At 45.5% G+C, this 15,781-nt stretch overlaps 1 protein-coding gene across 2 annotated transcripts in view; it reads right to left on the bottom strand.

Annotated features, from left to right (window-relative positions):
- znf385a (zinc finger protein 385A) overlaps positions 1 to 15,781 on the bottom strand; it is a 53,307-nt gene that overhangs the window by 10,225 nt on the left and 27,301 nt on the right. For both annotated transcript variants that reach the window (XM_086042329.1, XM_086042337.1), the window contains 2 exons: positions 14,606 to 14,716; positions 4,354 to 4,528 (listed from right to left, as the gene is read on the bottom strand). In XM_086042329.1, coding sequence (XP_085898455.1) covers positions 4,354 to 4,528; positions 14,606 to 14,716 — 286 coding nt within the window. The remainder of the gene's footprint in view (positions 1 to 4,353; positions 4,529 to 14,605; positions 14,717 to 15,781) is intronic.

Raw genomic sequence — 15,781 nt, 5'->3', positions numbered from 1 at the left:
TCTTCTCTGTGGTGTGTCAGACTTAGAGGACATTAAAGCCATCATTTTCACAACACAAGGACTTTACATCCGTTGAAACAAGCTCGTTATCCAGCTGGTCTGGACATACCTAAGCGTGCTTAGTGTATTGTAGTGATGCTCCGATTGATGGTCCACTGATCATCATCCTCCAATTCCGGCGGAAGAGTATGTGCTCGGCGCATGACGATCAATGCCTTTCCGTTTGTGCGTTTTCTGCACCGCCACTGAAATAAGGTCTTGCTTTTGTATAACAGAGAGATGACTATTTGGGAAATTGACGGATGAATCGATGAGCGAGCCTCCTAAATGGAAAACAGTGCATCTAATCCACGCGCTGGGTATCAGAATCGGTATCGGCCGACCTCACTCACGGATGATCCGTATTGGAAACGGCATAAAGCATAAGCATAAAATCCAGATGGGACCACCCCGACCGAGCGTGTTGTGGTGTGTGAGGCCCCTTCTTCAAGTTATGTCTGTCAGTGCCTGATGCATGCACGGACTGTTTGTGCCATACACTATGTCCGATGTCCTGTCATGGAGTGCTAAAACGACTAGAAATACATTCTCGGATTTGTATTTTTATCAGGATATGCAGGAAAGGTGAATGGGTTCTTGCGTAGCACGCCTTCCAGCAATCCACAAACGCCAATGGAAACGGTTTGCTCCAATTGTTAGCTCTTACTTGTTCCTCCAAAACCCATGAAATTAAATGTGGGGTTCCTCAAGGTTCGATTTTAGGCCCCCTACTTTTTAATCTTTATATGCTTCCCCTCGGGGATGTCGTCAGGGGACACGGCATCAGCTTTCACAGCTATGCTGATGACACGCAGCTGTATATTGCCGTGTCTCCTGATGACACAGGACCCATTGATACCCTTTTAAATTGCATTTTAGATATCAAGTCATGGATGGCAGATAATTTCCTACAGCTCAATCAGGACAAGACTGAGGTTTTAGTTATCGGTCCCGAAGGTCAGAGAGAGAAGCTTTTACCAAAACTACACATTTTTAATCCCTCACATTGTGTGAAGAACCTTGGCGTCATTTTTGACTCTGAGCTCAGTTTTATTCCTCATATTAAAAATGTAACCAAGATTGGTTTTTATCACCTTAAGAATATCGCCAGAGTCCGCCCGTTTCTCTCTCAGGCTAACACGGAAGTGCTGATGCATGCCTTTATTTCCTGTCGTTTAGATTACTGTAATGCCCTGCTCTCTGGCCTCCCGAAAAAGAGCATTTCACCACTGCAACTACTGCAGAATTCAGCCGCTCGGGTGCTGACGAGAACCAGAGGGCGGGAGCACATTACGCCAGTTTTGAAATTGCTGCATTGGCTCCCTGTGTGTTTCAGGATCGATTTTAAAGTACTTTTATTAGTTTATAAATGTGTTAATGGTCTTGGGCCATCTTATTTATCTGATTTGCTTTTATCATACCAGCCCTCGCGGATCCTGAGGTCCTCTGGCGCCGGCCTTTTATTTGTTCCAAGGGTGAGGACCAAAATGCATGGCGAGGCTGCATTCAGCCGTTTTGGTCCTCACCTTTGGAATAGCCTGCCAGAGGACGTCAGGTCTGCAGAGACTGTTGATATTTTTAAGAGGAAGCTCAAGACACACCTTTTTAGTCTGGCTTTCAACAACTTTTAAATAATTTATCTTTTCTTTTGGTTGAAGATAATTCTATGTTTTGCTTTGAATGTTTTAAAGCACTTTGAGTTGCATTTTTATGTATGAAAAGTGCTATATAAATAAAATGTGATTGATTGATTGATTGATTGATTACTTTGTATTATTATCTGGAAACAAATTCATCCGGCAAACAATGGTTCATCCATACCGCTCTCCCTTGCATGTTACACAAAATGCAGTGACCACGTTGTTCTTGGCCAGGAGGGATGAACCGAAGTGAGACCTCACACAAATACCATTCACATGCATCAAACAGAAAGGCGCAAGGTTTGGGGTCACAACAAGTCGATTCTTTCACATGTTTCTACTCGGCGACGCCAATAATAGCAAGCTTTCTTTGGCTCAGCATGCTGGAATGCTCTCAAATGGCCATTTCAAATCCCTCTGAGGGGTGCGGAGCAACCCAAAGGGACCTCTCGCTATTCTGGGACTGGTCACTCAAGAATTTTCTCTCGGAAAGTGGTTTTGTGGGTCCAAAAGACGGTTCAAGGCTCACGTCTTTGTACTATGAAAGATTGCGAGATTTTGGCCTCGATTTGGCTGCATAGCCTCCACTCACCAAGATGGAAATGTCTGGTAAACAGTAAGCCACGTGCAGGAACTTTTGTAAATGTCACCAAAAGATGGCAGCTCTGTCGCCTGGTGCTTGATCCAAGGACAAGTGGTGACACTGACAGAATGGAAAATGCAGCGTGGAGAAAGGAACAGAGAGGAGACGCACAGCCTCGAGGTTAGAGCTACAAACACAAAGATGAGCTGAGCTGAGCTGAGCTGAGCTGATGGATGAAGAGATCCCGAGAAAACAAACGCAACTGGACCAGAGGAGCTTGGAACATGGCTCATGTTGCTGTCCAACTGTTGCTAATGTTTGGTCAACGGCACCATCTTAATTGTGCTGGTTACTTTCAAAATGGAATATTAAGTTTTACATAACTGCCATTTGAAAGTAGCTGGTTGTACATCGTGAGTTCAACAAAAAGAAGAGCAGAAGCGTGGCAGTGATCTTTTTAAACAACACATTACACCTGATGATCATCTTAAAAGGCTTGCCTTTCATTAACTTGCACTTTTTCATTGAATTGCATGTTTTTATGGCTTCATAGATTCAAGTAAAAAAAACAAATCCGTTGCCGTACGATTTGTCTTCACAAAGGAATGCGTAAATAGGAACAAACCAAATCTACTCTAAGTAACAGTTTCACGACAGATGCCACACTGCGTGACAGCGGATAATCAGAGGCGATGCTATAAAAGTTGTCCCATGGTGTATCGATAGGGGCCGAAAATGACAGCCCAGTCGGACATATATAGGGAGGCGGGACTCAAACAGAAAGCAGTCGTGGCAAGAGGAGTGCCAAGCGAGGGAATGGTGAGCTGACAATGCTACGAAGGAACACAGCGTGACTGAAATGTTCTTAGTAATGCCTTACCTAACACTGCAGAAAAACAAAAACGTTACTGTAAACGCGCTGTTGTAATAGCATATCTCTCCCAACAACACTACTCAAGGGTCCCAAAACATGAGCGAGTTGGCCGAAACAAACCCGCACGTGCCAAGGGAATGTCCTGCTGCTCGTGTTCCAAACATGTTTACATTTAACAGATGGAGTGCATAGTTGTGGTTGGACTTGATTAAAACAAGATATTATTTCTGGCACACTTGGCATTCGTTTGCTTTGAACACCCTGCTGCACACATTCGCTTGCAAATGGTGGCCAGACGACAACAGAAAGCAAAGGAGGCCCGTGCCGATTTTTGCTGTTGTAGACAATGAGCAAGCAAAACAGAAACTTTGATGCAATGTAATCTAACTGGTGTGAGTGTTGTGATCATTTCCAGCTGTAAATTTGAATGGGAAAATAAACCGCTTTCTTCACTCGATGAGAAATACACAGGAGTCCATTTTTGTACCTCGGGAGCAAATAAATGAACGCACGGGGCTCTATTTTCGTGATTGGTGTCAACCCCGCGAGGTCAGACACGATACTGGTAATGTTGCTGACCAGTTTGGGTGGGCGGATCTGCAAGAGGGAGGGCTGCGCCACTGCGGGAGTTGTCACTCATGGCCAATTAAAGCGTCTCCTTTCATTCCCTTTGAGTGCAACGCACAAGTTGCCCACTCGAGTCTCACCATTGAAGAGGCAGATGTGCAGAGCTGGGTATTTTACTCCAAAATTGCGCGTCCGTTATTCGTCATCCATCTGCAGCGTGGGTAGCCTTCTGTCGTCTTTCATTTGCCTTTTTTTCCAGGGGGAAAAAAAATAGTACCCGTCTATAGGCCGGTCCGTCTCTAATTTTAAACGGCCGTCCCTGTTTGGCAGCCCGCTCCCTCACTCAAATCTGTCCCCCAACCAAGCAACAACAACTCACTATTTTCCTCCCCCTGCTCGCCACGGCTATCGAAGCCTCGCCACGAAAAATGACGGACTGCGGACGAATGACGGACTAAATAAACGGGTCTATGCTTAATCCGTCTATTTTAAAATTTGTCCCGTCATTCGTCAACCGTGAGCAGAACGGGCGTCCGTCAGTGGCGGATAGACGAACCAGTCCGTCACATACAGAGCAGACGGAATGCCCAGCTCTGCATATCCGCGCCGTGGAGTGGCCACTTGCAGGAAAGCATTTTCTGCTCCGTCACCTTGTTTGCTGGTCTCGCTCTCAGAGGCAGTGCCCGGGGCTCCTGGAGGAGATGGAGAGGTGGTGGGGGTCACAGTCTGAGGCCTGTCGCCGTCTTGACAGCGACTCTTTGAGCTCTCGATGCCTTTGACTCTCCTGGCGTGGCGGTTGCCTTTGTAGTGGGCTTCAGCTTGGTTCTGGAACGCAACATGCAACAGTAAACGTGGAAGGTCAACACAAATATATGTGGAAGGGGCTGAGGAAAAGAAAAATCCATTTTCATGACATCGCTTACTTGAGACGTTTTTTTATTGTTGTTGTTTTTTGAAATAAAAGGATGACACACCACAAGCATACATACAGAAGCGTGGAACTGCCAATGAGGAGTAAACATTTTTGACGTATTTGCAAAGTACGTTTGTACGTATTGATAAAATGTAGGCTACATGGTAAAAACAGCACTTTTTTCCCCAAGTAAAATGTCTTTAGCATTTGTCCTACATTATACCAATGCGTTAAAATTAAGTGAGTGAACATTGTCTATTAGTCATTTTTATAGCATGCACAAGTCATCACCCTGTGACATTATGGGAAAAAATGTCTTGTTTTTAGCATTTAGCCTACATTTTATCAGCACGTTTTACAAATACTTTCGAACGGGTACTACCTCTAACCTAACGCGCAAGTAACTGAAAGACTCACTCTGCCCCTCCCTGCCTTCACAAACACACACGGGGTAGGCAACAGGTGAAGCGTAAACATTGCCGTGTCTCCTGATGACACAGGACCCATTGATACCCTTTTAAATTGCATTTTAGATATCAAGTCATGGATGGCAGATAATTTCCTACAGCTCAATGAGGACAAGACTGAGGTCTTAGTTATCGGTCCCGAAGGTCAGAGAGAGAAGCTTTTACCAAAACTACACATTTTTAATCCCTCACACTGTGTGAAGAACCTTGGCGTCATTTTTGACTCTGAGCTCAGTTTTATTCCTCATATTAAAAATGTAACCAAGATTGGTTTTTATCACCTTAAGAATATCGCCAGAGTCCGCCCGTTTCTCTCTCAGGCTAACACGGAAGTGCTGATGCATGCCTTTATTTCCTGTCGTTTAGATTACTGTAATGCCCTGCTCTCTGGCCTCCCGAAAAAGAGCATTTCACCACTGCAACTACTGCAGAATTCAGCCGCTCGGGTGCTGACGAGAACCAGAGGGCGGGAGCACATTACGCCAGTTTTGAAATTGCTGCATTGGCTCCCTGTGTGTTTCAGGATCGATTTTAAAGTACTTTTATTAGTTTATAAATGTGTTAATGGTCTTGGGCCATCTTATTTATCTGATTTGCTTTTATCATACCAGCCCTCGCGGATCCTGAGGTCCTCTGGCGCCGGCCTTTTATTTATTCCAAGGGTGAGGACCAAAATGCATGGCGAGGCTGCATTCAGCCATTTTGGTCCTCACCTTTGGAATAGCCTGCCAGAGGATGTCAGGTCTGCAGAGACTGTTGATATTTTTAAGAGGAAGCTCAAGACACACCTTTTTAGTTTGGCTTTCAACAACTTTTAAATAATTTATCTTTTCTTTTGATTGAAGATAATTCTATGTTTTGCTTTGAATGTTTTAAAGCACTTTGAGTTGCATTTTTATGTATGAAAAGTGCTATATAAATAAAATGTGATTGATTGATTGATTGAAACATGGGGGCGTTTTGCAGAGGTTCCCAATTGAATGTAAATGTCTATGAACACACACACACACACACACACATGCACATTCTTATCAATCATCAGTGCAACGTTCTCAGCAGCTGGGCATTCCGCCTATCCAACGGACCGGTCCATCTATCCGCCTATGATGGATGCCCGTTTTGCTGGCGATAAATGGGAAATTAAAAAAAAAAATTCAAAGAAAAGAAAAGAATTAAGCATAAGCGGAAGTGAATTTTCGCCCCTCTATGTAAACTTTTATAACCTAGTTTGCTGCTTGATTCTCGTATTTGACATCAGGCATGTTTTTGGTCAGCTAATGGGTCCTAATAGCGTGCCGCTTGATGTCAGGGTCACACCATAGACCGTTGACAATAATAGACGCGCGCTGGCAGACGAGTGCTGCTTGTTTTCTGCCATTTTTATCTCCGAAAGAAACATGCCGAATAAACATTGCTGCTATGGAACTTGCAGGAACGACTCCAGACACTACGACCGTCCACATATGAAGGATGTCTTCTTTATTCATTTCCCCAAGCCAAAAACTCAGAGGGATAAATGTGAAGGATGGGTCAACTTGTGCGGACATCCAAGTTTAACGCCAGCAAGGTGAAGCCTTTTGACCTTCATACGTAGTCAACATTTGGTTGCGGGCCAGACGGTCTTACAGATGACAATCCGGCCGATCTATTGCTTTTTGTTTTTATTTTTCGGGCATGTGCATGTGAGGCTTTGTAATGCTCTTTGGGCAGAATGTTGTAGATACACAAAATAACTGCATAATAGTGTACTATCTGTAGGAATATGACACGTTGTTTGTTTTGGTAAATGGATGGACGGACCAAAATTTAGCGGTAGTTGGTCGCAGTTTGTAGCCAAAAACGCTAACGGAAGCCCGTTTAAAATCATAGGCGGACCGGCCCATAGGCGGGTACTATTTTTTCCAGCCGAACAAAATGGCGAATAAACGGACGGTGGAAGGGTACCCCTGCTGTAGACCTACACTGCAAATTCTTAGTAAAATGCCCAGCTCTGGTTCTCAGATACATCGTCTGCAAGTCCAAACTGACAGCTACTGGCTCCAGCTTTCATTATTACCAGACTGATATCAGTGGCAGTTAAAGTGGGACGCTGTTCTACTGGAAGGTTCATAAGCTACTCCCAGCCCCATTCCCAGACAACGCATGTCATTACACAGCATTGAATGAATGGGTTACAGGCTTCGAAGGTTCCAAAAGAGACTAAGACACAACTTCTCATGGGGGAGCACAGAGACGCAAATGTGCTTGTCCTATAAAGAACGCAACAACATTCACACACCAAAAGATCAACGATGTTTTCCAAAAGAAAAAAAAAAATCATCCTGGGCTACAAGCCGTCATGTTTCTGAGATGATTGCAGGAAAGAAACTAATCTCTTTCTGAACTACTGGCCACTAGCTGATGTGTTTGCACAGAGAGTAAACAAGCAAGGTGAAGCATTCATCGGGAGGACGTCAGGGAGGTCTTTGTTTACGTATGTGCAGGGAGGTTTGCGAGGCCGGCACAACATGGCGGATGAGACGCGAGGTTGCTATGTTGATCTGCTGCCAGCAGTCTGAGGGGCATGTTCGCATCTTGAGCTACTGCCCATTCATTTCACCTTTACGTTATTATCCTCACCGTCAAGGTTTAAGTGCCCCAACCATTAAAAACGCAACTAGCGCGCAGTTGAAGGTGCAATATTTCAGAGTAGCGCTTGAATTAGCTGCCAGCTAGCTTCAAAAGGAGGTTGAGTGAGCAGATGTGCACTGTCGCGGGCCCCAGTGGGGTAGCAAAATGGTATCAAGGGGCAACTCATGAAGAGTCAGATGGCCCCCACCCCCACCCCCACCCGGGGTCTTGACGGGCGGCTGACAGCTGCCCCAAGCGCTAAAAGGCTTGGAGAAAGTATCCGACACTTAGGCCATTGGCCATGGGCTAACGGGGACGGATCGAGCGGCTCGGTAAAGGCGGCGATCGTGGCTGACATGGCACCGACATTATGTCCGATTTTCAAATTTATGAGCGGCCTAGCGGCACAAACTGGTCAACAAATTATCTAGGCATTCTTTTCACACACGTCATATTTGGACATAAGTGTTGCATTTGCAGCAGTTCACAGAGAACATTTTCGCCATGATTGCACTACTCAGTGGTGTGCAAAACATACATTTCACATAGGCCAGTCCTTATGAGTGTACTTGTAATGATTTGAGGTTGGATATTGAACAGTATGTTCCATATTCAGTTGTCATTTGTATCACATTTTGGAGGGGGTGGACTGCTGCGCGGTGTACACGAGCGCAATCAGACTTCAAGGTGTCCGCCATCTTGCAGCGGTCATTTGGAAGGACTTTTGCAACACTGCGGAAGAGACCAGTGTGTGGACGGCGGCGCGGAAAGTGGGAGACGTGACCTCTCCCATGAAGGTGGTTATAAGAGCAGGCCTTTGGTGATGCAAGCATGGGGACGCGGCCATCAAGGCTTTCTTAAGCTCTCCTGTTGAGCCAAAGGGATCAACTGCAAGGCAGCTGAGTGTCAGTGGGAGGTCCCGCTCAGAATAAAAGGCATCTATACTGGGACCAATCAAACAAGATGAGAGACACACGGATTGGGACTTCTGGGCCATTTGGACCGTTTGTAAAAGAAACGAGTTCTATTTTAGCCATGACTTAACTGTATCCACTGCCATAGTGTTACCATTCCCATGTAAAAAGTAAAACACGAGACCCGATCGGGTGTGTGTTCATTCTGGGCATGTTAAGTAATGTACTGTATTAGCAAGTGTGTGATTTGAATTCTTCATTGATTGCGTTGCAGAATTGACTTCTACCCCTCACAAACTGTTTGAGTCAAATTTGACATTTTATGTCAATAAAAAATTCCACACTGAAATATAATGACTTTGCTAAAGTGCCCCCAAATACTCGAACGTGACAAAGTTTATGTACACTGACGTTTCGAGTCAAATTTGACCCATGTCTGGATGTTACATTTACTATTGACCGTTCAATGACACAAATAGCAAGAACGGTGTGAGTCTTGCCATACGGTGTGTTTACATTTTCACAAGACAGAGCTAACCAGTGAGTTTGAAACAGTCCAGAAAACCGTTGGCATTCCCATCACATTTGCAGCAGTTCTTGCATCATTTGCTCTTCAAAGGGTAACGGGGGATTCTCTGTATGAACGCATACCAATTTAATCACTCCGTTTTTGTTTCGGTGGTTGTCTCGTGAGTGCACCCTGAGAATGGGATTGATTTAAATAGGACAATGATTTCAAACAAGGATAAAAGCTGGAGCGCCATAGCCACATTATGTATTCATTATGCAAAGGATTCAAACGAAAAAAACTGGGATGTGGCAGAATGGCTGCAGCTGCTGATAAATAAAATAAGAAAAGAAAAAACAGACAGATTATGACAATAAGCAAGCACAATTGAAAGAGGGCAAGGCAACGACAGACGAAGATGACGCTAAACGAGAAAATAAGCAAATAAAATGGATCCTTACTGGCAGAGGTGGGCGGACCGGACTGACGCCCGCTTTGCTGACCAATGACGGGACACCTTTTGAAATAGACGGACTGACGATTACAATTCAGTTCGTCACGAACAATGACAGACTGACGAATGACGGAGGGGTACCCCGGCCGCTGACGGATGACGAATGAGGGGCCAGCAAAATGGGCTAAAATGCCCACCCCTGCTTATCGGACTATTTCTGCCGCGGTAGTTGTGACATTGGTCAATGCTGTGAAAGAGCCTGTGACGTCACGAATCTCAAATTTCTACATCCAGAAATCGGTCGTGACAACGTGAAACAGGTTTGGGTGAATTATTTTTTGCAAATGTATTCATTTTTTTTAAATTTTTTTTTTTAACGCGAAGACATTTCGTGTACATAAATAAGTATATACAGTAATCTCCGTCCAGTTGGACGGGGAGTGCAGGCTGATGTTCGATCGTATTCAAGTCAGGTCCACTCTGGAGCAGGTTTTGATCCAGGGTGTCTCTGTTGATTGCTACGTTCGTCTTTCTCTCAAATCAAGTCAACTTCCTCAATCCCGACTAGTTTCACAGTTCCATGTGCCTTTTACCAAGGACTGGCTTCCGTCTGGCCACTCTACCATACGGGTCTGATTAGTGGAGTGCCGCAGAGACTGTTGTGCCACCAGAAGGTTCTCCTCGCTCCACACAGGACCACCGGCGCTCTGACAGAGTGCCCGCCGGGGGTCTCGGTCACCTCCATGACTACGGACCGTCTCCTCCCGTTGCTTCGTTTTCAACGTGTGGCCCACTCTAGGAAGAGTGCTGCTGGTTCTGAATTTCTGCCATTTATGGACCTCGAGACCACTGTGCTCATTGGAACCTTCACAGCGGTTCCATTTTTTAAATACGCTTCCTCAGATTTGTGCCTCGGAACAATCCGTGCTGACATGCACTGTCACCAGGGGGACCTTAAATAGGGAGCCGTGAGCCTTTCCAAATCATGTCCAATCAACAGAAATGACCACAGCTGGAGTCCAACTCAGCTGTAGGGAACGCTCAAGGCCGATCAGTGGGAACATGATGCACCTGCGCTCAAATTGAAGCTTTTTGGCAAAGGCTGTGATTAAGTTCTGTTTATGTGATGTCTTAGTTGTTGTTGTTTTTGAATAAATTAGCAAACATTTCAAAAAGATTCTTCTCACATCGCCATTACGGGGTGCTGTGTGTAGAATTTGTGTGTCCAAAAATGAATAGATTTCATTTTGGAACGAGGCTGTAACATAACAAATTGTGGGCATAATGAAGCGCTGCGAATACTTCCCGGAGGCACTGCACAAAAGCGTTGCCTATAATACACCCGACGAACCCTTCCCAACATGCACCCGGGCTGTCATGTCCTTGATGAATGTGTCTTACTATATGTACTGGCAGACAATTTGGGGCATTTCCGCACTGGAAATAATGCACTTCAAGAGAGAGAGAGAGAGAGAGAGAGAGAGAGCGAGAGAGAGAGAGAGAGAGAGAGAGAGAGAGAGAGAGCGAGAGAGATGCACTGTGCAAAGTGCCAAGGCATCAAAGGTGAGAGAAAATTGAAATATTATGTCAACAATGAAAATGACGTGGGACAAAATCCGGCCCTTTGAAAACATGAACAGTATTGTAGCATGACGTCCTACGTGCCTCTGTGTGGCTCTTATGATGCCGTCATCGTTGCCGTTTTGCACAGTTATGGAAAATGTGAACAAAACGGTGAGCTCAGTTGGACGTGCAGACGACAGTCGACCGCAGCTTTGACATTGCTGACATTCTGCAGCGAGTGCTCATGCCCAGAGCCGCTGCAGCTCCTCTGATTGCAGGTCTGAGCCTGCCTGCATGTGCGTGAGAGCATCGTTTATCCGCCAAGTAGCCTCGCAGGGATCAAAATGACGTGCAAGGTATTCGTACACAGTATCTTGAGTGACTTGCTGGTGCGATTTGTGCTGGAAATGACATCATACGTGATGTACCTGATGCCATTCACAGCGTTATAAGAATTCATCAAATGGTAAATGGGCTTTCACTAGTCCAGTTAGCTCGTAGAGGGCCGCAGGGCTTCAAACGGGGCTTAAATCCACAACTTAGCGGTCGAGAGACAAGCCCTCCGCTGTCCGAGTCAAGTTGCCATCACTCCATAAATTGATGGATACTTTCTTTCCAAAGAAAGACGTTCTGTCATAGTCTGGCTTTTGAGTTTGGTTTTTGGCTCGAGTTTCATGTTTTTCCTGATGTCCCTTTGCCTGTCTCTCGTTATTGTTATTGAGTCCATCCGTGCTTGTCATCCCTGGTGTTAGCCAATCGGATCCCTCCTAACCTCTGCGTCTTGTCCAGGTGTTGTATCGTCAACTTGTCTGCATTTAGTTCCCCGCTTCCTTACAGTCCTGGTTGGCTCGTTGTCATTTGTCAATTGTCTGTCAGGTCAGTGTCAAGTCCGAGTCCTAGAGATGGGTGGAGGAGGCATCACGAAGTGTGTTGACACAATGACACACTGTGTTGAACTGTCTTGCGACTGTGTCACTTAAAACTGACACCTGCTGGACTTTAATCATCCCTTCAGGCAACCCAGTTCAGACAGACTGAACTGACACTGATTTGATGACCGAGTCGAGTCTATACGACATCGTTCAAGTCTTTGCATTCATATTGTACTATTCCGTATCTTTAAATCGTGTGAACATGCATCATAATGTGAAAATGAGGATGCTTGTGGAATTTTTGTCATTACAAAATTTGTATTCCAAAAAATAAGTTTCTCTAACTTTTTACAATTAAGTCTTTTGCATTTTTTGCTCGCGGTTTCTCCTGCAGTGGAGAACACACGCTCACATGGAATTGACGATGCCGGCGTACACAAGAACTCTTTTGTTTTTTGTTTTTTCGCACCAGGTTTGAGTCGGGTCTAAAAGACGACTCGTTTGTCACGGAAAAGAAGGAGCTTGCGGCTTTCACGAATCAGGAGAGCTGATCGCATTCCGGCGAGATAGCCAGTCCATACATCCATGTTTGCGTGTTTGGTTTTCAGTCCTGTTTAATTAAATAATATAACACACAGTTATAAAAGATCTATCTTCCTTCGCATATCGGTCAATTGTTGCCGTGATCTTATGTGAATCATGCTTTGATTCGTGCCTTTGCAGCGGCATTCTACGTTTCCAAATAGTCTTTCAACCTTTTACCGCATCTTTTAGCACTTCTAAGGAGGTTGGAAATTTTGAAACAGCGGATATTAGCTGATTAGGGTGATACAGAAAGAACGTAGGAACAAACGCAGACACTAATCTTTCACACTTCAAGCCTAGCTTAGCCTCCCGATTACGACCTCCAACATGGCAGACAAACAGCCACCTCACCTGAGTGAAAACCAGAGGTGGGCATTCGTCAGCGCTTTAATCCGTCTGTGAGTCCTCGTCAGCATTTCGGGCCCGCCCGGTCGGTGCGAGTCAGCCAAACGGCGTAGAGAACGGGTCGACTTAGCAGCGCCATTATATTGATGTTATACATTAATGGCTACATTATGCCGCCGTCCATGTGTGACCTCTGTGATCTTTGCTGCTGTAACAATGAAAATTTCCCCACTGTGGGATCAATAAAGGCATTCTTATCTTATCTTATCTTACCACGTCACACGCAGGTGCCGCACTACTGGCACGCAGCCAAATACGCTCAAGATACAACCGTTTTGGATACCTTGCGGTCCCACAGACGCGATGACACGTGCTCCGTGTTTTTCTGATTTCACCGATCACTGCGCAGTGTGCGTGCGTGTCTGTTGTTTTTATTTGATATTGTCCTTTATTTGACGGCGCGTCTGCTTGCGCGGCGCCTGCGTGTGACGTGGTGCCGGTGTTCCCGACGCCGATTGGCTTTCGCCGACGAGGGGCGGACTGGAACCACGTGGGTCGGCCGGAAAGACAGACGGGAACTTAGTGACGGATAGACGATGCCCGCCTCTGGTGAAACACTGGCGACATTGCGGCGTTTGCAACTGAAGGGAAATGACCTGGAAGTTTTAGGAGACTGCTTCTCCTGAAACTTTGTCGTCTGAAACGTTTGGATAGTCACATGTTCGGGGAAAGCCCTGTTCTTGCCCAGTATGACCCAGTGCACCAAGCAAGGTGCCTGCGTGGCTGACTTTGGTGTGTAGGAGCTCGAGTTGCCTTTGATGAAAGTCACTAAATCCTCACAGAAAAACTCTTCCCCATCCTCGCAAAGTCTGCAAGTCATCTTGAAAGTTGTCGAGCGGCTCAATACATACAGCGTGTTCTTTCTCCTTCACTTGTGGGTGTCGCATCCTACTTCATCTTTTTGTCCACGCTGCGTATGTTTTCAGTGCAGCCTGATTCTTGACTAACCAGAGACAAGTATTTGATCACGTAAACATTCCCGGATAAATATCAGGTCAGTATGCGGATCCAAGCAGAGCAGGTTCCAAGATTATAACCTTGTAGCTGCTTCAACCACACGGAAGCCATGATTGCAGACTTAGCGTGTATATTTAGCACTGGTCCACTCCTTTGTGTGGGCTGTGTGCGTCTGACCAAAATGTCTGCACCGCTGTGCTTTGAACTTCACGCCGGGCATCGGGAATGGCTTAGCACTATTCCACACTGAAAGCTTCCGCGTCTACACTCGCTAGTAGAAAATGCAGTTTGTCTAAAGTGAAAATGAAACTAAAGAAGCGTCAGATGAAATAACAACAGGGCAGCGGTTCATACTTGGAAGCACGTTTTCAGGGTTTTAATAAAGCACTGTCGGTGTCGATGCTCCATTGAAAATCTACTTGTAAACAAGCCATTACTCCTCCTTGGCCTCTGTGCCAGATCTTGCAGCTTTGTTCCGCATTCTATATTGCTTCGTTTGATCCTACAGCCCTTGGAAACAAATTAAATTCCAAGCGGGGTCAAAAGTCCCAAAACAAGGCAGAGAACTCGACCGCAGCGTCTGTGTCAATATCCGCTCAGCGGTGAGAAAACACAGCACTGCAGTTCTCTCACTAGAAACGGGGTGTAGAGTACCTCTGAGTTGAAGCGGATCTGACAGACGTTACAGGAAATGACCGGCCGCTTGGTCTTGACCAGCGGAACTCCAAAGGTGTGGTTGATCACGGCCTTCTGGACCGGGTCCATCTGCCATGGAACGACGTGGGAAGTATGGAAAAAGGGAGGAGGGACATGGAAACAAATTGTGAACTTTAGTTTCAGCGGTGAACTTCTTGTCTCGTCTCATGTCAAATGCTCCTTCCGACTCTCCAACGTTAACAACTTGGCACAATCAAATGGGGGACATATACAAGAGATAATGTTAATGTTTGTGTTTGTTTTTTACCGTCAGGTTTCGGGTTGTTTTTTGTAGGCCTGCACGGCTGAAAACTGCTACCACCATAATGAAGCTACGGTGGTGCCTTGAGATACGAGTTCGTTTTGCTCAAGACCGTACCCGTAACTCAAAGCATGTATCTCAAATCATCTCTCAACACTGAAATGAACGGAAATGCCTTTAACCCGTTTAAAGCCAATTACAACATGTAATCCTCTTTTTTTCTGTTTAGTTTGATAGTAAACGTGAACTGGTGTAGCTTGAAGGTTCTTTGTGGAAAAAATGTTAACTATCAGCCAAACTGTTGCTCGTTGTGAATGATCGAAGGAATGACTTCCTGACAGTGTCAGCCAAAATGGAGCATTTTTGGTGTAAAGAATTGTTCAGGTAGCAACTGCTGCCACCGAGACAACCTGGAGGTTGTCGCCTTCCTGGTCGGAGTTTTACATTGTCGCCGCGTGATTTCTCTCCAGCTGCTCCATCCATCAGCACCATGCTGCCAAGCGCCTCATCGACATTTAAAGTGACTCAGGTTCGGTACTTCAACCCCGTCCTGAGTTGGATTCATTCCGCCTTCATCGTAAGTTGACTTTAGCATTAGACTGGAGTTAGTGGTGTGGTTTCAAACAGACTTTGTTTGCAGCAACAGAAGACAATTTTTTTTTTTTTTTTTTTTTTAAAGGTAAAAGGATGCGGCCCTTTTGGGGTACGTAGGAGGAGGAAAAAGCAAATGTCATGGCCTGAAGAGAGAAAAAATTGCAGTTGGTGTTGTGCGTTTGAAAAATCAGAAGACATTGACAGAAAGTTCCAGAGAGCCTTCCAAATGTGATGCAAGCGTGCTGCTCTGGGAAGGTTCGCAGACAAGAAATGACCCA

Source organism: Filicampus tigris, chromosome 1 (assembly GCF_054856515.1).
Source record: "Filicampus tigris isolate MCC_2025a chromosome 1, RoL_Ftig_1.0, whole genome shotgun sequence".
In the NCBI taxonomy this organism is placed as follows: Eukaryota; Metazoa; Chordata; class Actinopteri; order Syngnathiformes; family Syngnathidae; genus Filicampus; species Filicampus tigris.
The sequence above is the reverse complement of the archived record's forward strand: the minus strand, read 5'-3'. Positions and strand labels throughout refer to the sequence as shown.